General features: G+C 34.1%; 1 protein-coding gene across 1 annotated transcript; it reads left to right on the top strand.

The window, feature by feature from the left end:
* Positions 1–17,106: 17,106 nt before the first annotated feature.
* On the top strand, positions 17,107–22,194 carry LOC111367366 (E3 ubiquitin-protein ligase SINA-like 7). Its single transcript, XM_022988189.1, has 2 exons — positions 17,107–17,673; positions 21,348–22,194. The coding sequence occupies exons 1-2, from the start codon at positions 17,212–17,214 to the stop codon at positions 22,011–22,013; spliced, it is 1,128 nt and encodes a 375-aa protein (XP_022843957.1). The 5' UTR covers positions 17,107–17,211; the 3' UTR covers positions 22,014–22,194.
* The last annotated feature ends 3,939 nt before the right edge of the window (positions 22,195–26,133 follow it).

Raw genomic sequence — 26,133 nt, 5'->3', positions numbered from 1 at the left:
AAATGATGCACAGATATGAGATTCTTATGCATTTCAGGAACACATAAAGTATTGGTAATATGAAATGAACGCGAAGGATAAGAGAGGCCAAGAGAGCCAACATGAGTAACTGATAAACCTTTACCATCACCAATTACTACTTCATCAGTGCCATCATATTCAGAGTGGATGGAGAGGTTAGACAAATCAGATGTGATGTTGTGAGAAGCACCAGAGTCAACCAACCATTTCTTGTCTTTAGCAAGTGATTTACCAACGAAGTTGGCCGCACCAGAGGTCGAGGTAGATAGCTTTGGACAAGATTTAGCAGTGTGGCCAAGAGTATCACAATATTGGCACTTGGGCTTGCGAAAACCATCACGGGATGAGTGGAGTCGGGTCTGACTCGATGAAGTGCCTCGAGTGAAGTTTTTGCGATGGCCACGATAGGTGAAATTGCCACGTGTTGCTGGGTTCGCTGTAACAATCAGCGTATTGGTGGCAGATTCAAGGCGCTTGAGATATGTCTCATGACCAACTAACATGTCGTGCAATTCTTCGAATGTCAAGGAAGTGGTGCGAGTGCGGATAGGAGCAACAATGTCACGATAATCAGGACCTAGTCCATGCAAGACATAGAGTGTAATATCATCATCAGATAGAGGAGTATCAATGAGAGCCAATTCATCCACAATGCATTTGATACTGTGGAGATAGTCAGTAATGGGTTTGTCACCACGTTGCATGAGAGTGAGTGCCTCTTTAAGTTGCATGACACGTGTTCGTGACTTGTTGGCATACAAGCGAGAAAGCTTGTCCCAAGCGTCACGGATCGTACCGAAACAATGACCAATATATAAAGAATTGGGACACTCCTCTTAACAAGGTTGACCTTATTAAGATGGACCCCAAACTTTAACATGGTATCAGAGCCCATTAAGCTTCAACGAGCGATTCGATCCGATTAAGTCTCTAAAAATGAGCACACGGATTTCAAGATTGGTCTGCTCAAAAGAGCCACCATCTTGCGGGGGCATGTTAAGGGAATATAATCCTACATCGGTAAAATACCGAAACAATGACCAATATATAAAGGATTGGGACACTCCTCTTAATAAGGTTGACCTTATTGAGATGGACCCCAAACTTTAACAGTGGTTTTGGTGGGTACAGCTGGACATGGGAGGGTTCCATCAAGATACCCCATAATACCGTACCCAAAGAGGAGGGAAGAGAAAGTAGCACGCCAGGTTGGGTAGCTGGAGGTGGTGAGGCGCTGTAATTGGCTAGTGTTTATGGAGATTAGATGTTGTTCAAAAGTCTGACCACCAGTGGGGTGAGAGACAACCGGAGAAGTCATGGCGGAAGCGGACGGATCGTACTCGTTAGAGTCAAATTGCTCTGATACCATAAAGAAGAACAAATGATAAAGAAGGACAGATGTTCTGCTGTAAGAAAAATACTGTGTATTACAGTTGTTTGGCTTTTGTACACAAATTGCAATGAGGGCAGCAAGCTATATATATACATAAACCAAAAAAGCTATACTAGGAAGCCTATTAATAGTGAATCAATATACAAGGAATAGCAGCAAATTTATAGCAACCGTGTCCATGATTTGCTCCTATAGATTGGTTGATTATCCATGATTTTAGAGATGAGATTAACAGTCCATGATTTGCTCCTGTAGATTGGTAGTCTGACCAAGATTATAGGGCTAAGATCAAGGATCCTTTTCAGAAATTAAGTAAGCTTATCCATTTCGTTGTATGCATGCATGCATGTGTCGGGATTTTGACTCAAAGTGCCAAAAAAAGTAAATAAAATTCCAGCTTCAAGTGTGAGGTAAATTAAATTATAAGCTTAGCATCTTAATTTTATTATTCTCTTTGCGAGTTGTTCAAAGAGTGAGAATTGGTTGAGTGAAATTTTATATGATTGTACAAAATTTTACTGAAAGCATTAAAGTTTGTAAATTTTTCGTCTTATTATTTTTTTAATTTTTCTTATTTTGAATTATAAAAATCCTGTTGGCAAATAGAGAGACTTGGAGTATTAAACTTCCTCAAGCAAAATAATTATAAAAACCATTTCAAAGGGGAGACGTCGTGTTTTTTATTACTTCACATTCGTGAAAAGCGTGGTGGCAGTGTGTGTTTATAACTTCAGATGTCAAAATTTCCAGTTGTTGATACGCTGAAGGAAGTCATACCATATGATGATGTGAATAATTTCGCAGTTTGCTTAATAGAAAGCTGACAGTTTTGTCCAGAATTTATTTATAAACATAATCATAGTGATAGGATCAAGATTCACGGCAAATTTCCCATGTGATTAGGGAAAAATCCAATACTTTGAGTTATGCTACAAGTACAGGGTTTTTGCACAAGAAATTGTTCATAGACACACGTGTCGAAATATCATTCAAAGATGGGAAAAAAACATAAAATACAGACGAACTGAATTTTTCCATTTCAAAATCCTGTATGAATATTGTAAATTTTCCCTGTACTTGGAGAAAAATCCTAATATTTTTCCAGTTGATTTTTATTTTCTCGTGCAAATTGATCCTGGCTTATCGCTTGGAAGTTGGAAATTTGAGGAAGAAATTAGAAGAGTTTCCTCCAGTGGTTAGTTACTGATAAAATTTCGTTTTTGTTTTGATTTCTAATTATAGATCTGGAGACTTTAGACTTACGAATATTGTACTGTTTTTGCAGATGGGGAAGGAGATTTCTGCTGTATCATATTTTTTGATCAGTTTTTGTTTACTGATTAGCGGTTCACGCTACGAAAATCTGGCAAGCAACAGAAAGTGGGTTTATTAAATTCATAAGAAACAAATAATATAATAAGCAAGTCGATTAGTTATAATACTACATCCGTCGCATAAAAATAGACTTATTTCTATTTTCACAAAAATTAAGAAAATATAATTAAAATAAACGAGAATATAATTTTTTTCCTTATATTTTCCCAAATATACCCTACATTAAAGAATAATTTAAATATGATTAGTTTATATTTGTTGATGATGAGTTACATTAAGTAGGGAAATATTAGAAAATTGAAATATATATATACTTTCAATAAGGTAAGTGAACTATAGTTTGGAACAGGCAAAAATGAAAACTAACGAGAGTGTCCTAAACTAAAATTTTGATGGATTCTAAAAGATTAAGAGGGATGTCCACAATTGAGATTGCAATGGATTTTAAAAGTCATTCTAAATTTAGGTATCTTCAATTGAGATTTTATTGGATTTTAATTAAATTCATTAAAATTTAGGTGTCCCCAAATTGAAATTTTAATGAAATTCTTTAAAATTTAAGTATCCTCAATAATTAGTGGATTTATAAAGATTTTATTAATAAAAGGATTTTAAAAGATTTGGATGGATTTCAAGCTTAAAAATAGATATAAGTAAATCTTTTGAAATTTCATCATATTTGATGAGATTCTTATGAAATTTGTAAGAATCCATTTAAATCCACCAAATTCATTACAATTTATAATCATTTAAAATTCATTAAAATTTTAGTTGAGAACACCCGTGTAAAAAACTTATGAATTTTGTGAATTTGAATAGATTTTTACAAATTCCATAAAAATCTTGTCAATGGTGAAATTTGGAAAGATTTGTTTATACGTATTTTTAAGTTTGAAATTCACCCAAATATTTAAAAATCCCTTTTATTAATGAAATCTTTATAAATCCGGAGATACCTAAATTTTAATGATTTCATTGAATTTCATTATAATCTCAATTGGGGACATTTAAATTTTAATTGATTTCATTAAAATCTTAATTGAGAACACCTAAATTTATAAGAATTTTTAAAACCTATAGTAATCTCATTTGAGGATTCCTCAAGCCTATATTTATGGAACAGAGATACTAGTTTATAAGGAAAATTGACAGTTGGGTTTCCTATATTGACCCAGTAGCACTTGAGTTCCCATTCTTTAGTTTTTGGCATTTGAATCCTTAAACGCAGACAACGGGTGCATTTGGATCCTTGATGGATTGATTAACATAATACCATCCATTCTGCTGTCAAATTCCAAGTTTCAATGCATGTGATGTACTTTCTAAGGGCAGTTTTGGCTTTTTATAAGGAAAATACTATTTGTACAAAAAAATAGTTTACCATCTTCTTGATAGATTCTCACATTCGTGTGGGATCCACGTGGGACCCGAGTGAAAAAAATGATAAAAAATTGCTCCCCCTCGCCCCTATGAGTCTGTTCTATCAGAGAGGGTGTCAAACTCTCCCTATACAAACACCCTCTCTGTACAAACAGCAATGTCCTTTTTATAATTCTCTCTCTGCATAGTTGCGTAGGGTGGACGAAAGTTTCGGAACGAACCAAACTCAAATCGAGTTGTTCGATTTGTTTCACTTTGATTCTTCTTAAGTTAAAATGGATAATGAATATTAGAACCAAGAGAATTAACAATTTTAGTTTGATTCTCGGTTAATCAAAGAATCGAACCTTCCATTTTTTTTAATCTAACCTGCCCAATTGATTCTAAAATATTCAGCCCATTCATTGTCCAGGGCCCAAGCACAGACTAAATATTCATTGGGAAAAATTCATAGTTCAGGTGTATTGTTTACACCAATTAACAAATCTGGTACATAGTTCAAAAATTCAAAATTCAAGTATCTATATAATTAATTAAATATAATAAAGTCACAGTTATACGATTAATGGTTATGTATTCATAATTATAGATCACATATTTATTTTCTGGTCACATATCATCAAATTAATTGGTCACAGATTATTTTGAGATAAAAAATCTAAAATTTTGTAGGTCATAGATCCAAAATTTACAGGTCTCAGATTACTTCAAGGTCAAATTAATTAGTCACATATTGTCAAATTCTTAGGTCACGTTTAAACAGTTGGTCATGGATAACTAAATAATTGGTCACATGTATCAAATAGTGGTCACTTACCAGAACAAAACATTCACCACACAAACACTATCACCACCAGCACACAAAACACCATCTAAATCCCACCTAAACTGCCAAATCTATCACCACAAAATCACCATCACCACCACCACACAAAACAACGTCCAAACCCACAAAATCGCCACCAACCCAAACTACTTCTACTTCGCACGGATTGCTACAGTGTTTCGACGATTTCATTTCACCACCAGAGTGGTGTATCTACTTCGCAATTTCATTTCACTACCTCAGCTTGTGGTGATTCGCAAAGGGAAAAGTGCAACGTCGTGGTGCTTCTTCATTACATTAGCACCAACGAAGGGTACTCTAGCAACGACATGCTTCGATGGTGACGGCGTCTGACGGAGAGGAAACGTGAGATAGAGTCAGGGGGATGAAGAGAAGGACTCAGTGACGAGATGGAGATGGAGAGTGAGAGTGAGAGTGAGAGTGAGAGTGAAATGAAGAGAGAGGGGAAATGATTAGGGTTTTTAATTGAATTGGGTGGGTTGATTATAAATAATACCTGATTTTTGCATAAATAAATTTCACCTTTGAATTTTGAATATGAAAGTTTTAGTACCTGGTTTTTTATAATTTCCTCATTTTCATTTTTTCTCCTAAAAATTTCAGCCCATTTATTTCATTTTTGTAATGGGAAAGAATTACAAGACTATAAAAATCACATTTCACAACTATTAATCTTATAAAATATATTAAATTTATAAATTACTTTCACAAATTAGGTGGTAATTCCAATATATTAATATAGAATTACAAGATAATATCACCAGCCGCTCCAATTACAAAGATATTCTTTGCTGCAACATGCTCTCTCTCTCTCTCTCTCTCTCTCTCTCTCTCTCTCTCTCTCTCTCTCTCTCTCTCTCTCTCTCTCTCTCTCTCTCTCTCTCTCTCTCTCTCTCTCTCTCTCTCTCTCTCTCTCTCTCTCTCTCTCTCTCTCTCTCTCTCTCTCTCTCTCTCTCTCTCTCTCTCTCTCTCTCTCTCTCTCTCTCTCTCTCTCTCTCTCTCTGTTTATATATATTTATACACACACACAAAAACACAAAATGAAAGCAACCACATTGAGATCCCTTATGAAGTTGTGGTAGTGTGTTGGTGATGGCAATGCATTGTAGATGATGTTGGAGCGTTGGACTTGGCCTGCGTAGTGGTGCCGACAATGAGGTGGCATTTGTGTTTAGGAAATAGATCTGCGTGATGGTGGTAATGGTGCGTTGCAGGTAATGATAGTGCATTAGAGTTGATTTGTATGGTGGTGGTGGTAGCAATGTTTTGGGTATTGTGTGATGGTTGTGACCAAGTTTGTCTTCATTGTAATTGTTTGTAACTAAATCAATATTAACTATGATGGTATGTGACCAAGTCTTCTATTAATTTAGTCACATATAGTCACAATTAATATAAATTTGATCACAACCACTCAAAATTAACACAAACTTGATCACAGAGTCGCTACAAATAAATCTACACACGTCGTAGACCAACACCACAACACATACAGTCACTATCGATCACGATTAATATAAACTTGGTCATAGCTGATCACAATTAACACAGGCTTGATCAAAGAAAATCAAATCGCCATCGTACCATCCCTCTACAGGCTAATCAGAACAATATCGTGCAAAATATAGAGAGCTTTTATTTTTTTTAGAATAATTACGGCAAAAGACTAATAGATCTTATCTTTTTAAGATAAGAGTAAGTTAAGAGAAAAAGTTGAAGGCGTTCTTTTTCATTTGGAGAGAGAGTTGTAAGGGAGGAGATATTTGTAAACGGGATGGGGATGGGGTTGGTGTGGGATTGGGAGGTGATACATATTAACGACGCAGTATATGTAAAACATACAATAATATATGAGGTGCTTATGATAATAGAGGAGAATATTTAAGTTTTTATATTAAAAAATAATTAAGATTTGATTATTAAAAAATATAATTAAGGTCTGATTTTTTAATTTGAAATTTTAAATGTAGGGTTTGAGGTAATTTTCCCTTTTGTAATTCTTCACTTTATGCCAACTGACCATTACAATCCAAAATTACCCCATTTAACCCACTCATTTTTAAATTTGAACTATGTAATTTTGTAAGATGGAACTTCTCACTTATTAAATTGTCATTTTGCTTCGAATATTAGATGAATAAGAATAGTTGTTGGAATTATAGGACTACTGAACAATTTAATTGTAGTATGGAACCAGACTAAGCTAAACTAATAATTAAAGTTGGACCGATGGTTCCAATTACAAGAAATTTGGTAATTCTTGATCCGGGTTCAATTCTCTTTGAAACCATACTGTGTACACCTTAATGACCACGTGAGACAACAATCAAGAGGGCCACGGGAGTTTTGAAGGGGAAAAAATCAAATAGGCGATTAGGGGGGCTTCCAGAATGAAGAAAGAAAATTAGAGCTTTAAAAGGTTGTTCACACGCTAATACAAAGGGAAAATGAAAGAAACGATGAAAATACCCAACTATGAATTTTCTTTCAAAAATCAGGTGTGCTCGACTCCCACCTTGTTCCACACCCACCCACTCATTTACAACAGAAATCCTAACCCTAAACCATTTTCACCTCAAACCTTGTACCATCCCCACGGTTTCAAACTCATACGAACGTCGATTGCCACCACCAACCACCACTTCCTCCTCCTCGGTGCCCTCCCCATCTCTACTACCAATGCCAACAACCAATTGTTAGAAATTTCTTCTAATTTTGTTTGTAAGGTAAAATTTAATCAATATGAAAGATAAACGCGAAATGGATGTGTGACATGTTCCAGAACCCTTCAACAATAATGTAGGAGGATTATAAAAAATGTCGAAAAGTAGGAGAGAAGGGAAGTGAGGTAGGTGAGCAGACTGTTGCTTACATGTTTTCACCTTTTTGTGTGCGTACACACAATGGGCAGAGAGAGAGAGAGAGAGAGAGGAGTTTTGAAGCTGTAGAATACAACGGAGGGAATAGGAATGCGATAGAGATGAAGCCAAAATTTATGTAAATACACACCCATATTTACTTGATGCAAGAAAATTAAATTATATTTTTCATTTATTCTTTTTACCTCTCTCCGTTTTATTTTGTGTTATAAATGATGTTTTAAAAAAATCATATTTTTTAATAAGCCCCTATTTGGGCTCCTTTTTTGTTTTTCAAAAAATACATTTTTTCAACTCTTCTCTCATAAAATAATGTTACACATAAATACGAAATTTTTCCTTATTTTTAACCACATATTTTTCAAAAAAAGAATTATTCTAAAATACATTTCCCTCAAAATCTCATTTAATGAGCCCGAATAAGGGCTAAGTAATAAGGCAAAACAAGGAAAGAAAATAATGAAAGAAATATCTACATTTGGAAGTTATTAACAGTGTGAGGTGATGTGCATTTGAAGCGTAGGTGAAGGAGGTGGTGGTGGTGGATTTGATGTGTAGGTGGTAATGATGATGATTTGGGTGGTACAAGTAGTGGTGAAATGGGATGGGGGAGGTGAATAGTGCCTCTAATAAGTTAATTGGGTAATTTGTAACATATTAAGTGTGTAATTTGTAACATTTTAAATACGTGATTTGTGACTAAACTCCTAATTATGACTCATCAACTATGTCTTTGTAATGGTGACTTTATGTGATTTGTGATTAGTATATAACTGTTGTAGTGGTCCAAATCGTCCATTGGACTCTTGGCCCAATCCATGTACATTGGGTGTTTCCTAGCCCAAACGGATTTGATGTGTAGGTGGTAATGATGATGATTTGGGTAGTACAAGTAGTGGTGAAATGGGATGGGCATGCGAATCATGCTCATCCTTGTCCCATTTAAGATTTATCGGTTTTGGTTTGCATCCTACCTATCACACGATGCCATGTGGGGTCAAGAGGATAAGCTTCTCAATGTGTAAGTCAATTACACTCTCTCCATCTTTTCCCTGGGAGTCGTGAGATAATAGTAAGACTAAGTCTTATGACGTGTGGTAAAAGTAGCATTCCTTCAAACGATTAAGCTAACTCTATCCAAAGTTGGCTGTCTTCGAGACTCCAAAACTTCCATTCTGATTAATCAATCCATTTGGTAACCACACGCTTCACTATTTGCGAAACTAAAACCTTTGCAGGTCCGCCTATAAATAAGAGGGCAATCTGATAACTCAAGGAAGAAGAAACTCATTATCGCATCTACAAAAGCTTTCTCAATATTCATTCATTCAAAAAAGCTTATTGATAAAACCATCACTTTTATCTTTCATCACTCACAATCGAATTATCCTACCATTTCGACACATCACAATTTCATCATTTCAATCATAAATATCATCGGTGCCCACCTTTTGGATCAATTGTAGAATCGGGCATCTACAACCTTGACCATAAATAGTGTATTGTTGTGATATTGGCATGTTTAATTAAATTATAGATTACAATATTTTATCAAATGTCACAAAATGTGTCGCCTAATCTTTAATTTCTTTTTTCATAAGTTTGCTATTTATAAAATTGTATTTTTAAACACTTGTAATTGTGAGATTTTTCCCTAAAGAATATGCGAAAGGCTTGATTTTTCATAACTAAAAGATGAAGGACTATGGGGAAAATGATGTAAGGGACTTTATATTGGGCCAAGACAGTGGGTCCAGTATCATCAATCAGGAAATTGATACTGACCCAATTGGGAGAAGCCTAAGTAAAGCATGGTATCTCAAAGTGGTAATTACACCCAACTAGATATTTTAATATTCAACTTAAAAAATCAAATCTAAATTTTATTTATACTAAAATCTGATCATAATTATTATTTTAAAAAGTTCTAATTACTTTTAACTAAAAAACATATATAATTATATATCAATCCCTCACCTAACAATCACATCTACCCAAACCCTAAAAATCTCATCCAATCACTGGAAACGACTTATGCTACCCCACGCCAAGCAGCGGTCGGGGCGCCCATTGACATGGTGGGGAAGCCTAGCAGAACGGCTATCCCACACTTGGTTAGGTCCATTTCATTGTGGCTTAATTTGCATCAATACCCTTCCCTTGTGCCACAGACAGCGTCAGTCAATATTAGGGATGACAATTTGAATCGTCAAAATCGAAAATCGCGGTGAATCGAACCGAATGGGGCGAAAAAAATCGAACCGATGGTGCAATGGGGCGGATATGATTTTTATTTTAATGAACCGGTTCTTGGCGGTGTGGGTATGATATTTACGCCGTCGAACCGAAACCGAATCGATTACCCATTAAAAAAAAAACAATTGAATTGATTATTGGACTTTACACTACTTTTCTATCTAGCCCAAAACAAAATCCCCCCCCTCCCCAATTACATCTACATGACTCCGCTGGCAAACCCACTTATCATTAGCCCATAATAATAGTATTAGTATGACATTATATAAATGCAAACTCTACTATCCACAAACCACAAACTCACGCACGGCTCCTTTTATTATTAATTTTTTTTTATTGTGTGTAGAAAATTCTACTTCTTCATCATACTCTAGAACTTGTGCAACGTTTAGCGAGAAGAAAGTTGACGACGAGGTATATTTTTTTATTTAAACCTTAGTTAAAACCATTCTACAATATGTAGTATCGTTGTATTCTCTACTTACATTTCTTATTTACTATATAGGAATTAATTTTGAGTGTTGATCTATGCTAGTAAGATTTGTGGGCAAGAATGAATAAAATAATTTCGATGCACAATAATTAAGAATGAAGGAAAAGTTTAGTATTGTTATATTTATAATATTGTTTGTTAAATTTGTATTTTACAATTGAAAATTGGGATAATGTTTGCTTTTTCGTTTGAAATATTGTTTGATAATGTTTGCATTTTCTTTTAAAATATTGTGTTTTTGTTTTCATTGACTTTTTCATAAATTGTTTTATATCAATTTGATGGATGAACCTATAAAAAATAATTTATTTTCGTTGTTATTAACCGAACCGAACTGTGCCGAACCGAGATAATAACCGAACCGAACCGATTTATGTGGTTATTGTGCGGTTATGGTATAGTCAAAAAATTGGTGGTGCGGTTATGGTTTTGGCCGAACCGACCCATAACCGAACCGTTGCCAATCCTAGTCAATACCACAAACCCCCACCCTCTTTCACTCTCTCACACATGCACAACACAGCAATATGGGGAAGTTGATAGGTCAATCGTCGTACTGTACGCAGCTACAATGGTATCACCGTAGCGTAGCTCTACGACAATGGTACCTCCACATCGGCGATGGTATCACAAGCGACGATCAACTTTTCCAGTGCCGCTGTGTACAACACAGCGATGAGTCAATGTGCCAACCGTTGCACGCGCAACGATGATGATATCAGCAACAATCAATCCCTTTAGTCGATGGGCCAACCATCGCGACAGTTGCAAAAATTCAATTTCTCTTTCTTTTTTGTTTTTGCCATGGCTAAAGTTGAAAATTGATCTGTAGCGTATTGAAAGTGCAAATGGCGATGACTGGTTTGGGGATTTTGTTAGTGGGGGTAGTGCTATGGTGTGGCATGGTAGAGATGGAAGAGATGATGAATTTTAGCAGGCGTTGGAAGTGGTTATCGGTACAAGCGATGGTTGTGCAAATGTGGTTGGTTGGAGTTGCAGGTAGAGGTAGAAGTTGTGGTTGTTGGAACTGGCGATTGTGTAGTGGGATCAACAATTATGTGTGTGGTGGTGACGGTGCTGACTTTTTGGTTTCTATTTCTGTTTGTGAAGTTTTAGATTATGATGTGGTGGTGGCGGTGCCGACTTTTCGGGTTTTATCTCTGTTTCTATTTGTGAGTTTCAGATTGTGAGGTGGTGTGGGGGTGGTTGTGATGTTGGCTATGGTGGTTAGATAGTGGTCGTGGCGGTGATGCAGCAGTTATGGGTGATATGGCGTGGGGTGGGGTTTGTAACCAATAAATAATACGTGATCAATGAATTTGATATTTTGTGTCCAATGTGACCAATAAATAATACATGAGATAAAAAATTGATTCGTGGCTTATAAAATTTGTAATTTGTGATTGATAAATAAATTTTGACTTATAAATTTTTTATTTGTGGTCGATAAAGAAATTGAAGATAAATTTTTTATTAGTGATCGTGAAATAATTTGTGAACTTATAAAATTTTTGATTTGTGACTGAGAAATAATTTATCACCAAATGGTATATAATTATGACCTTAATATGTTTAATTAATAAAATAATTTTTAATTAGTCATTTCATAAAATAAAATTTAATTAATATATAATTTTTGTAGTTTTAAACTTTGTTTCTTAATTTTGAATTGAACCATACTTAATCTTTTCGATATAAAAGTTTCCCGTCTCAAATCATTTCAAAATTCACATAAAATGATAGTCAATGGCGAGATACAAGTAGTTTTACACAATGATTAGGTAACTTGGAATTATCGTCTAACAATTGTATATTAGATCCATTCACATGATTTTTTATGTGGAGATATTTCGAGGACATGATATTTTCATGGATGATTTTGTACCTACCATCGACTTATTTTGTATAATACATTACAAGACATAGACAATGCAATAGGTTTTCCTTCCCGGTCGACGATATTAGTTTGGGTGGATCTTCCTCAGACTTTATCTTTCTTTCTATAGGATATATTGTTCTAATCATATCTAGTTTTACTTGAATTGTCTTTGATCGAAATATATGCTTATCTGGACCATTTTCTTTTTAGCTTTTAAACTTGATAAGACGAGATATACAGTGATGGCAACTGAAATTTAAAGTAAATTTACAATTTGATCGGCTAAAAAGTTTTCAAATCAATTGTTATTTCACTAAGCCCCGTTAGGCCTGTATTAAAATCAAATTAAAATTTGAAATCAAAGTTAACAATTAATTTTAATTAAATATTTCACATATTGGATTTGTTTGAGCCCCATTTGTTGATTTGCTGACAGAAAAGATATGTATCAGTGAATTTTATTTTTTTTAAAATTATCTCATTGAAAAAATGTGAGGTGAAAAATATTATTTTATAACTAGTGTGGCAACGTGCGTTGCACGTTAGTTGGCTTTGTTGGGGGTGAACGTAAAATATAAATGTGTAGTGGTTGCTGAATGAATATATAGAACAAATGTGTTGGTGCAGTGATGAAGTAGAATAATTTGAATAAACACATATGCTTCTATTTCAACTCCTATAGTATGAGAAGAAAAAGTTGACCTTTGTCATTTGGATCATTTGCCAATTTTCCATAAACTATTTGAGAGCCAATAGCTCAGTTTTCAATATTTTCACCTTTTACAAAGAATTTGAGTATGGTGCAAAAAAACATTTTATTCACTTCGATTTTTCCTCTGAAATAATTAACTTTGAAAATCATGTTGACAAAAAATAATTTAAAAGTAAGACTTATAGAACAACAAATTTACGCTCTATATCACTGTCAGTAATGTAAAGATTGAAATATATATTCTTGTGATAGAATAGGAACAAAGAGTCAATCTCAATTGTTAAGAATGCCGGAAAATAATTATTTGTTTCACAAGACTAAAATCTTGAATTGATAAATATAATAATCATTCGAGCTGCTATAATTCCCTACGCAAAAGCTAATAAAATTAAATGTACCATAGACAATCAAAATTATATTTACAGAATATGAGTTTTGACTATCAATATCAACTGCATCAACGTTAAAATTATATTCACAAAATATGAGCATACACCATCAACCTATCTCACATTTCCCTCTGCTCATGTTAAATTATATTCTGCCTTAAATTCTATAAATCTTTAATAAAGAGTTAATTTATCTAACTGATTGATAATATGATACAATCCACTCATCGTTAGTCTATTATATCCACGAGAAAAATATGTTAAGAGAATTAAAAAGGGCAGGTTTGCAGCACATGAAATCAAAGAAAAACTATTAATTCATCCAGACATCCATCCAAATTAAGCAACTAAATCTTACCAAAAGATAGTTTTTATTTAACCAAATGAATCGTAAAAAATAAAAATAAAAATTGTGTGTTAAAAGAATCTAATTTGAAGAGCAAAATGGAAAAATAGGACGGAAGTAGATTTGTTACTATAAGAATGGTTGTGTGAGAAAAAAAAAATAACGGAGCATATATAAATAAAAAAAACATAAATTTTTTTGTTGCGCCGTGCACGCACTAAACAAAAGTTCTGAAGCTCCATGCTTGCACGAAGCTAAGGATGGAGCTAATTTTTGTAAGTAGATTAGATGGTTGGATAGTGTTAATTAAAGAAGAAAATGAATTTAAAATGTTTTTTTGACATGAATAGAAACATTTCTTTTAACAAAGGAAAATAATAATAATAATAATAATAATAATAATAATAATAATAATAATAATAATAATAATAATAACATTTCTTTAAACAAAAAAAATTTGGAGTTAAGGTTCCGTACTCCATCGTGCCTGCATAGAGCTACAAAAAGCTCCATGCAGACACGGAGCTAAGCATGCTCCGTGTGAGCTTTAGCTCCAATAAATATATTTTATAAAGAAATATTTTTATTATTAATTTTTTTTTGGCCTTTATTAAAAGAAATATTTTTATTCACGTCAAAACAACATTTTAAACTGATTTGCTTCCTTAATTAACACTATCTGTCCATCTAGTCTACTTACAAAAATGCACAAAATCCACCATGTCCGTATAAAATTTAAGAAAAATGAATATTAATTCAAAAGAACAAAATATCGAAAAAAACATATTTACGAAAATATTCAATTGCTCGTCTTGGGTTGTATAAGGAGTTTGATCACGGGTGTTGCAATCATGAATGGAGGTTTCTTCCAAAAATTGTTTGAAATTTTGATCCTAGCATAAAACCTTAAAATTGAAAAAATTAAGTTTTATCTTTAAATTTAAAAAAAAAATATTTATAACATGAATAAAACATATTAAAAAAAAAGAAGAAGGAAAAAAAAAACTTGGAAACCTCCTGGACGGAGATTTTGGATAAACCTCCATCCCAAAAATTGTTTGAGGTTTTGATCTTAGCATAAGAACCTTAAAATTGAAAAAATTAAGTTTTATCTTTAAACTAAAAAAATATATATTTATAACATGAATAAAATAAATTAAAAAAGAAAAAAAGAATAAGATAAAAGGAAAACTGGAAATCTCCGAGATGGAGAAAATCTCCATCCAATCATGGATGGAGGTTTCCCCAAAAATTATTTGAGCTTTTGGTCGTAGCATAAGAACCTTAAAATTAGAAAAATTAAGTTTTATATTTAAATTGAAAAAATTTATTTATAACATGAAAAAAATAATAAAATAAAAATAAAAATAAAAACCTGAAAACCTCCATCCATGATTGGAGGTTTCCTCAAAAACCTCCATCCATGGATGAAAGTTTTGTAGGAATAGCAAGCACCTTAATTTAACATACAACGAGCAAGCACTTATTTGAAACAGTGTTGTTGAAGCCAATTTCCCTCACATGGAAATCTCGAAATTTACCAATTTTGATAGCTTGAGACAAACTATTCTGCACCAGGAAATCGGCCCTTTCTATATTTTCAAGGAGTACAACTAAATGGATTTGCTTGTTTAACTCCTCTTTTTGGGTGGTGATGGTTTTCCATGTTTTGGTGTTGGAATTTTGAGGTGATTTTTGTTGGTGGATCTGATGATGGAGGTGGTGGATATGGTAGTGTCACAAACAATGATGACATTGGCAGTGGTGATCACAATTTAGTTGGTGCAGGTGGCAGTGGATGATGGGAGATCTAGGAAATTTGTGTATATATATATATATATATATATTATTAATTTTTTTTTTGTCTCTGTTAAAAGAAATGTTTTTTATTCACATCAAAACAACATTTTAAACTCATTTTCTTCTTTAATTAACACTATCTGTCCATCTAATCTACTTACAAAAATGCACAAAATCCACCATTCCCGTATAAAATTTAAGAAAAATGAGATTAATTCAAAAGAACAAAATATTGAAAAAAAACGTACTTACGAAAAGATTCAACTGCTTGTCTTGGGTTGTATAAGAAGCAGTTTGATCACGGGTGTTGCAATTTTTCCTGAATTGGAGAACTTTTAACTTGACTTAAGTAAGAAATCCTCCATTGCAAAATGAACCAAGAATATTTTTACTTGGTAAAAGAACAGTAAATTTAAATCTATAAGTTCAGTGGCAGAGAACTTTAAAAAATTGAAATAATGAACTCTCTTTTGCAAATAATCAATCAGGCAGGAAAATATTGAAATCTTAATTCAAACTGCAATTTCGAATAGAAAATATGCATGTCTAATTCTACAAGAATGACAAAATAAATAATTAAAAACACGTTCAAATTCTAAATCTTCAACTCAAATACATACATGAAGGAAAAAATTGAAATTTTCTACAATTTTCAGTGATTTTCAACTGCTTGCAAAAATTGAGCTGTTGGGCAAAAACTTTCTAAATCGCCCACAGAAATTGTAGTTTGGTAACAACGATAAATGAGGGAATACAAAGCGACAAATTAAGTATTCTTACATAATCAATTAGAGAAGAGCATAGGGATGGTTTAGTCTTCTCACACAATTAGAGCCGAAGAAAAATAGAGGAATGGTTTAGCTGAAAATCATAACGAAGCGGTATGATTTTCAGCCGAAAACAATAATAAAAAGAAAGTATAAAATGTAATATATGAGTGACACCTGTCCCGTTAGTGCTCCGCTCTTTTATATGGTTCAAATTCTAAATCTTCAACTCAAATACATACATGAAGGAAAAAATTGAAATTTTCTACAATTTTCAGTGATTTTCAACTGCTTGCAAAAATTGAGCTGTTGGGCAAAAACTTTCTAAATCGCCCACAGAAATTGTAGTTTGGTAACAACGATAAATGAGGGAATACAAAGCGACAAATTAAGTATTCTTACATAATCAATTAGAGAAGAGCATAGGGATGGTTTAGTCTTCTCACACAATTAGAGCCGAAGAAAAATAGAGGAATGGTTTAGCTGAAAATCATAACGAAGCGGTATGATTTTCAGCCGAAAACAATAATAAAAAGAAAGTATAAAATGTAATATATGAGTGACACTTGTCCCGTTAGTGCTCCGCTCTTTTATATACATAGGAAATGTAGCTCAAACATGACACAACAAGGAGTTGACTTGCAATAATCCCGTTCTCGGAAAATTACAACTTCATTTCTGCGTTTATCATATCAATTCTACAGATTAGGGGAAATGGTGAGGTTTTCTGTGGGTGGATCGGAAGGCGAAGAAGATAGAGATTCCACTAACAGAAAAAGACCCGTCTCCGAGAATAGCAGAACCTCCACCAACGATGGATATCAAGACAAAGACGAACATGGATCATACTCCATTAAATTCTCCACCAATAAACCTCGACCCTCTATAACCTCCACCAAGAATCCTCGATTATCCACCCCCACCGTGGCCGTATGCGCCACAACCTCTGCCACTCCTCAACAAAGAGGGAAACTACGAATATTTGATGATGATGGAATCTTTGGTGGAATCATTGACCAAGAAGAAGAAGACCATATGGAGGAAACAAAAGAAGAAGCACATGAGCCTTCAGATAAAGAAGAGAAAACAGATGGGCAGCTTTCTGTGATCTTATCGGACCCTGATGTGCTTGATTGCCCCATTTGTCTAGAACCTCTAACTCTTCCTGTCTTTCAGGTTTTCCCCTTATTTCCTCCTCCTTATTTGCGTGTGCATATGATTGGTTCTGTGTTTTATCTTTGAACTGGGCTTTCCAATTAGTGTGATCTTCTTGTTATTTTTTTTCTGAATGGTTACTTGACTCATTGGGATTTAGTTGCAAAAAACATAGAGGATTTTTCTAGTGAATTTCCATATGGAATCGTTTCAGTAGAGAGACATAGTAAATGTTGCGGGCTTATGCCTGTTTTAATCAAGTAAAAATGTGTTATTTCTCTGCCACGAGCATCTATTATTTTGAATTGTTGTATGGAGAATGCCATAGTGTTTCACATATGTGTCGGCTGCAAAAAAAATTTGACGGTGATGCCTCACATGGACGAGGGAAGACCTGTGGAAATCCCAGTTGGTTAATTTTTTTAGTGGGAGTTCAAGAATTAAAGTACAGGAGTAGGTATTTCAAATTGTAGATCGTCCTGTTGTCTGTTTAGAATAAGTTAATCGTTCATGGAATAAACATACAGAAACTGGTATACATCTCCTCATGGAAGAGCCAGAAATATTGTTCATTGCAAGCACAATTTAATGAACGCAGAACTTGGAGTTTTTGGTCATGGATTTAATGATAATAAAAATATAAAACTCACTGTAATGCAGTAGATTAGGTTGACTAGGCATCGACTGAAGTTTCATTAACACCCAGAAAGAGACTAGCCGAAGGCCCAAAACAAAAGGTGAAAAATTTGTAACCAACTCACTGGACTGTAGTAGATTAGGTTGATGACTAGATCACCCAGTATAATTTGATAAAGCATTGGCACGACTAGAAATATATGGGAGGCATGTATCTGGAATTATGTGATAGCGAGGGGTAACCTAATGATTAACAGGTGAGTTGAAACTGAAAAGTAGCATGAGATATCTGAGAGAGAAATTAACTCTCTTTCTGATCCTATTTCAACTTTCCAAGATTTCTCAACATCAGACAACCCTCGGAGTGAAAAAGCTTCCAATTGTTAAAATGGCTTTAATACTATGAAAATGAAAAATCAGCTTCCATTAGCATTATAATTAAGTGATTGTTAGGGCTTTGAAAATTATATCGCGTTGAATTAATTGAATACATTCTGGTCACGTAATTATTCTCTTTCACACAGATAAGCAACAGTTTTCAAGGAAAACAGATAACACTCATTAAGGAATTAAACAGTTAACGCAGTTACCTTTTGTGGAAGGAACAAGGAAACACATGAACATGAATGAATTGACCCATACCTATGTACAATTCAAAATTTTGTTCAGTTGCAACTCCCCATTTAATTCATGATGCAATTTCTCCACCTCCAACATTAAACAGGGTGATGAGGAATCTATCACCCAAACCCTGAAATTCATTCTTACTGACCTCCTCAAGCTATTCTCTTGTTGGTTTCTCCTCACCTGCCTACATCAACAAGTCTTCGAATTAATACAAGAAAAATCTATGTTTTGGGTCTGGTCGGTGGTGGAAGGAGGCGAGGGACTAGAGTGAGAGGCTGAGGCGCGGAAAATGGAGAGGCAGAGCTTAGCGGAGAGGAGTAAAACCTGTTGTTTTAAATGTATGGCCTGAGAATTTTTTCTCTGGGCTGCTGCATTGAAAGGCCCAACAGTCCAAAATATAAAAATAAAAAAAACAAAACTAATTTGGTTGGGCCCAGAGTTCAGTGCTGGCCTGTGCCTGCACTGGCCTCAATTGGGCTCTGCCCCTGTCATTGCCTGTTGTGAGTGAAGCGAGTTTCCCTCGAAGTCTAAGACTAGAAGCTTCTGGAAGCTTAGCGCTTGTTTGGTAAAGATTTTCCTAAGGTGCATGGACCAGATGGTGTTTGATGACTGGTTGGCCAGTGCTAATGTGGAATTAGTCTGTAAAGAGTATATGTACTTGAATATAAATGATTCTTGATTTTGAATATCCATTTGGACCAAATTGAACTGGGGTTCATGCTCTGGAGCATGCTAATGTAAGGAGATATTTGTTTCGCTACACATGTATATGTAGTTGTACGTTGATACTAATTGATTGTTATGATTTAACTTTTAAGTAGACGCTTGTTTTAAACTTTGTATTAAAATATTTAAAAGTTGGTTTTACTTACAACGTATGCTTATTTAATCAAACTACGATCATTTAGGAGCAAATGTGTAAGATTTGTCATTGCTTGACAAGCATGCTGCTGTGCACAATTGAGTTAAGTGTTCTTGCGAGGAGTATTTAGCGCACTTCTCAAGGGCAAAACTGGTTTTCGACAAGTCCCCTTGACAACCTAATAACCAATTGTGGCTGCAAAAAATGAAAAATATAATAAAAGAAAAAGAGTAGAGGAAAAGTAAGAGGACATATTTTAGTGAAGAAAAAAGAAAATACATCCATCTTAGGTAGGAAATATTCAGCTGCAATTATTAAGTTGTTCAGAGCATGTTTGGTGATTTCTTGATTCCATTTTCTGGATTTTGGCATTTTCAAACAGTGGTTCGAAAATTTATGATTATGTATTTTGAAATGGTAAAGTCTATGTCGGAAGTATGTCAAGAAACTTAGATGCATTTGGGTGAAAATATTTGAAGCTATACTTATGAAACGAAATAAATTACGTTGTAGATTTAAGTATACCAATACATGTGCCTCAACTGCCACATTTCAAGTTCGTGGCAATTCATATTGATTGGCCTGGAATATTCCACAAGTTTTGAATTTCTGAAACATAGTGGATAATTCTTTCATTGTGAATGACACTTTCCTCTCAACAGACTAACAAAAGACGTCTTTCCATCTCCAATTTTCCCATTCTTATGGCAGCTAAAACTCTGCTATATCCTCCCAAATAATGTTCCGCTCCCTCGTTCTCATCTGTGAAATTCCTACCAATATTTCAAACTGGCTGCTAGACCCTTAAAAAAAAGTACTGTTTGGAAATGTAGCGATCGTTTTGGATTGAACTCATAACTTCGTCGTGAAGTTCGAGGGATTTTTGCCCCTTTTTTTTTAAAAAAAAAAAAAAAAAAAAAAAAAAACTATTTCATCCATTAAAATTTGAAATAATGGGGGCTAAGTTATCAGGGAGAATTTTTATTCTTAAAATAACCTTAATATTTCAATCATCAGCAAACAGAAGTTGTTCCGACTAGTCTTCGGAACAAGGTTATAGAATTGAATAGGACAACTCTCTAGTCGTCATCTATCTCCCCATGCATTTGATAGAATATTAAATGTCTTCCTTTTTATCTTGAGTAGTTGTACATACTTAAAATTGCTTTTCCATGATTATCTCGATATTTTTGTCAGGGTACCTAGCTCTTGAAGCTATGCTACTAACTAGGATAGTATCATAATTTCACCATATCACTCCTCTAATATGGAAAGATGGGCCAGTATATGCAATTTGAAAAGTCAGCTAGGCATAAACGCCTATGTGAGTTAGAATTGATGTCTTTGATCTCTTTTCTTATCATAGATGGCAGCATACTTCTAGCATGTAATCTTGAATAAAGAATAAAATGTAGCATTGCTTGGGTTAAGCTGCAATTTGTTTGGCAACATCAGAATTGTCCCTTGTTCCCTATGTGTAATCGAGAAACGGCAAATGTACTTTCAAGGTATGGGACGAGTACAGAGAAAACTGTTTTAATGTGTTTCATTTTTCTGAATTTTAATCTAGTGTGAGAATGGGCATATAGCATGTGCACCATGCTGCACAAAGATGTTAAACAGATGTGGAAATTGCTCTTTGCCCATTGGTTACAACCGTTGCAGGGCCATCGAAAAGGTTGTTGAATCAGTCAAAATCTCTTGTCAAAATGCAGACTACGGCTGCAAGCAGACAATACATTACGGTTATAAGCTTGATCATGAGAAAGCATGCCTATATATGCCTTGTTCATGTCCTCAAATTGCCTGTAACTATGTTGGCTCCTCCAAAGGCTTGTATAGGCATTTTGAGTTGAATCATTCAAATTGTTCCCGGCAATTTCGTTTCAATCTTATGGTCTCCATTTCCTTGGAAAAAAATCAGAATCAACTGTTTCTTCAAGAAAAGACTGAAGGGACACTTTTTATCCTTAATCGCTCTATAGATCGTCTTGGAAGTTTATTCACCATCGTTTGTGTTGGACCATCTTCAGCCAAGAGAAGATACTCGTATACTCTTACATCGAAAGATGGAGAGAGCTCGATCAAACTAGAGTCAGTTGCAGATAACATGCCAAAGTGGATTGCACAGCCTCCTGTGAAAAAATATCTTCTGGTTCCAAATGATTTTATTGGTTCCAGTGGTGAGCTCAAGTTGGAAGTTATCATATGGAGTCCCCACCATGAATCTCCCTAAAGTAATCGAAGATGTTGATGTATCTAATAAATTCACTTCTTATGTTCTAATTTTCTTCGATAATCATTGACTTTATCTGGTAGTTAAATGCCAATTGTATTGATGGATCTCCATGTTATTTGAGTCTAATTTATCCATTGTAAATTTCAATAGGGAAAGATTTGTTTTTGATTTGGTATTATCCTCAAATATCTGCCATAATCTAAAAAAATCCGTCGGAGTAATCTGATATATAATTTGTTTGTTAATCACACCTTTAGTGAGCTAATACATTGGGTTTCTAGTTTTCACAATCACATGACAAATGAAAATATAATTTTCAAGAAATGATTACTATTCGACTCCCAAATTGAAATAAATGGTCCCTAATCTTTACACCTTGAAGCGACCATCTGTAAGTTTCCACATAATTGGTGGAATTGGTCGTGTTGGATGGTTTCCATCCAATTGACCGTTACGAGGGAGAAAAAAACTTTTTGATAACAAGACTAAAATGTCCTTACTTTTAGTTAAATAAATAAAAATAATGTAAAATAAAATAAGTAAAAATGAATATTAAGTCCATGTTTGTTTTTCATTATTTACTCATTAAAATGAAAAATATGACCATTATCCATGACATCAAACTATCATATTTGAAAATCTATCTTTTATGTGGGGTCTGTAACGATTATATTTTGTATTCTCATACTTATATTAATATGACTCAAACGGGGCTTAAAAGTATATGACAAAAGGAAAAGATAACTCATTTTACGAGTCAATCTATAACGAGCATTTCAAATACAATTGTGAATTGCTTTAAAATTTGTGTTAAAGTAGACAAGAACTTTGTCGAAATGATGCGAAAGGAGTAAAAAATAAAAATAGATGAAAGACTTTCAATCTACATGATTTTGTTGTCTAATAAGTATAAATTCACGTTTAAATTTGGTTTTTTTATGCACTATGTATTGTTATCTTTGTGTTGACTTAGCCCCCTTCCATTATTTCAAATCGGATAATTAGCACAAAAAGTCCCTACCTTTTAATGTTATTGTGCAAAACGTCTATATCTTTTATTCTTTGATATTTTCACCTATACCTTTCACCTTTCGTTGCGCAAAAGGTAATTTTCATTCCTTTTTTCAATAAAATGATAATTTCACCCTCATATTCAAATAAAACAAAAAGAAAAATAAATAATTAATTGCAATCATAGTCCTAAATTTTTCAAAAGATTACAAATAAGTCCTAAATTCTCCACTACCACCACTTTCACAACCCCACCAAGCCGCTACCTATAGATCTACCTAGCACTACCTTCCGGCCACAACACCCATCAAACTCCACCACCACCAGCCTTGCCTCACTCTTCCCAACATCGTCTTCCATAATATTGATCACTAATCTATCCAAAATAACCACATTTACAGCCTAAAATACCAAATTGGCGTATACAACCCTTCATGGCAATCCCACTTTCGACGCCACCCACGGTCGTGCACCACCATCGACGGTTATCCCTCGCCTCAACAAACCTATGCATGGCCTTACATCGATCAAAACTGTCTCAAATCAGTTTGTTGTAATTACATAACATTTGACAGCAACAACATCCCTTTTACTAAACTCTTCTCCTTCAATTCATACATCCCACAACACTAAATCCCCAAATTGATATCAATCGAACCATCAACAAACCCAAACGACAATGTGTATGAATCTAATTGAACAAATTTTCCCTTCAATCGTTTCAATATCTGTTCCAAAACTCTTTATAGGCGTGATGCACGACGAGAGCTGTCTGACCAAAATTGATGGGTCCTAAGTGCTCCAATCTTTCAATTTGAATATGAGAGGACGGTGGGGGAGTGAGGCGAGGTTGGTGGTGGTGGAGTCCAGTGAGTATAGTGGCCAAAAGGTGGTGCTATGTGGATCTATAGGTGACAACTTAGTAGATTGTAGAAGTGAAAATGGTGGAGAATTTATGATTTCTTTGTAATTTTTTAAAAACTTAAGGCTTATGGTTGCCGTTGATAGTTTATCTTTTCTTTTTGTTTTATTTAAAAATATGAGAGTAAAATTGTCATTTTATTGAAAAAATGGATGAAAATGACCTTCTGCACAATGAAAAGTAAAAAATATGGGTGAAAATGTCAAAAATGAAAGGTAATGACGTTTTGTACAATAACATTGAAAGGTAGGAACCTTTTGTGCTAATTATCCAATTCGAAATAATGGAAGTTAAAGGGGGCTAAGTCAACACAAAAATAACAATACATAGTGCATAAAAAACCAAATTCAGGGTTTTTGACCTACTCTTTTTGTATATCATGATGCATCTTCTTCTTATCATTAGGGTTGAATTTGTTTAGCTTATGATATTTCATTTTATGTTAAATATTTGATGTTCTAGAAAAATTTGCTAGTACTTTGAGAGAATAAGTGTTCTTTTGTTACCTAAGTTTAATTCAACCCATATTCCTGCTTATTTTTCAAATGATACTTTTAAAAATTGAATGGCGTAATCAATATTCAGCTTAAGTTCCTCATAAGGGTTAAGACTTTGTAATAGAGTTCCTGCGATGCGAAGAAAACCTACGTAAGTTAATGATGAATGGAGTTTTAAGAGAGAAAAGAGAAAGTAGATAGTGGTTGTTAATGTTCGTACCAATTATGCAAGTCAATCCGCCACATACAAGATTTCACTAAAGTCGCCCCCACACACTCGGGATATGAATAATGTTAGGAGTTACAAATTGATTTTACATTTTATCTTTCAAAATAACTACTCTACTCTTTATGCAAGGCTACTTGAGGACTATTTGTCCCTTTCAAACTATTGACAATCTTAGTCAATCCCTGCAACTTATGAATATTTTCCCGATCAAAAAAGCAAATCCATCAAGATTATATTCTATGAAGTTTAATTATCCAAGATTCAAAAGCAAAAGTCGATTGAGATTTTATTAATATGATTAGTAATAAGAATAAGTGATTGTGAATAAGAAAAGAGAGTTGAAAGTGAATATTAACCATTTGGGGGTAATGCAATCTTGGAGACGGGGATCGTGGTGGTAGATGGGATACATGGATGGTGGGTTTTGGTGGCTGCTGGAAATAGTATTTTTTTCTCCCTCGTTATATCTGGTGGCGAAATAGTGTCAGGATTGGGGCTGATCATTGATGGTGCCGGCGGTTGATATCGGGATAGGTGAGTAAAGTTTAATTAGGGAAGATGGCTATTTCTTTTCTTTTTTAATTTTTCGTGGATGAATCTTAGACGCAGTTGAAGGGAGTTTTTCAGGGATTTTGTCAAATGGGGATGCATTTGCAATTAGGTGAAAGGTTGAGGATATCTATAATATGATAGTTATTTCAGGGATTTTGTCAAATTGGGACGTATTTGCAAATAATGATAGTTTTTAAGGGATTTTGTCAAATGGGAACGTATTTGAAAAAGAAAAAATGACTATAACATGGTATTTCGGGGAAGATAGAGATTTAGGGCCTGTTTGGGAGCGATTTTTCCTTCCAAAAAATTGATTTTTTGATCGTTATTTTACTATTCCAACTGTCATATTTGACTTCTTATTTCACAGGTGGACCTCACTTTTCTTCTAACGGTTAAAAAATCAATTCTTAAAATCACTCTCAAACAGGCTTTTAACAATATTGAAGAAGAAAAAGAAGTTCAAGTCTTGTCCAATATAACCAAACTGGCCCATAGTGTAAGTATTATGCCCTAGGTCCAATCAACTTTGAACATAAATACTTTTATATATAATTAATGCAATTAAATGGCAGATCTATTATTTAATTAATAGACAATTAAATAAATAATAAAGTCCGTAGATTCAAATATTTGTAATTTGTTAATCACAAGGAGTTGTGATTGTGATATACAAATTACATCTGATTGAATCTTAAATCATCCGTGGTCGTAAGTAATAACGAGATACGGATATCGTTATTACGGATAGACCATCACGTGTGGCATTTCTTACTTGTGAAGTAAGTAGCTGATCTCACAAGCTAAAGTGTGGTGACACTTAAATGAACACGTGGATGTTTTTGTTATAGAACAAAACATTGGAGACCCGTCGAGAGATTCCACATGGATAACTATCTGAGTGTC

The sequence above is a fragment of the Olea europaea genome, chromosome 18 (genome assembly GCF_002742605.1).
Source record: "Olea europaea var. sylvestris chromosome 18, O_europaea_v1, whole genome shotgun sequence".
Classification (NCBI taxonomy): Eukaryota; Viridiplantae; Streptophyta; class Magnoliopsida; order Lamiales; family Oleaceae; genus Olea; species Olea europaea.
This window is presented reverse-complemented; position numbering and strand designations above follow the sequence as displayed.

What these genes read in the sequence shown, in the direction of transcription:
- LOC111367366 (XM_022988189.1), top strand. Translation starts at nt 17,212, where the DNA reads ATGGTGAGGTTTTCTGTGGGTGGATCGGAAGGCGAAGAAGATAGAGAT. An exon ending in TAACTCTTCCTGTCTTTCAG is followed by an intron (nt 17,674 to 21,347) that starts GTTTTCCCCTTA and finishes ATTTTAATCTAG; the next exon opens with TGTGAGAATGGGCATATAGC.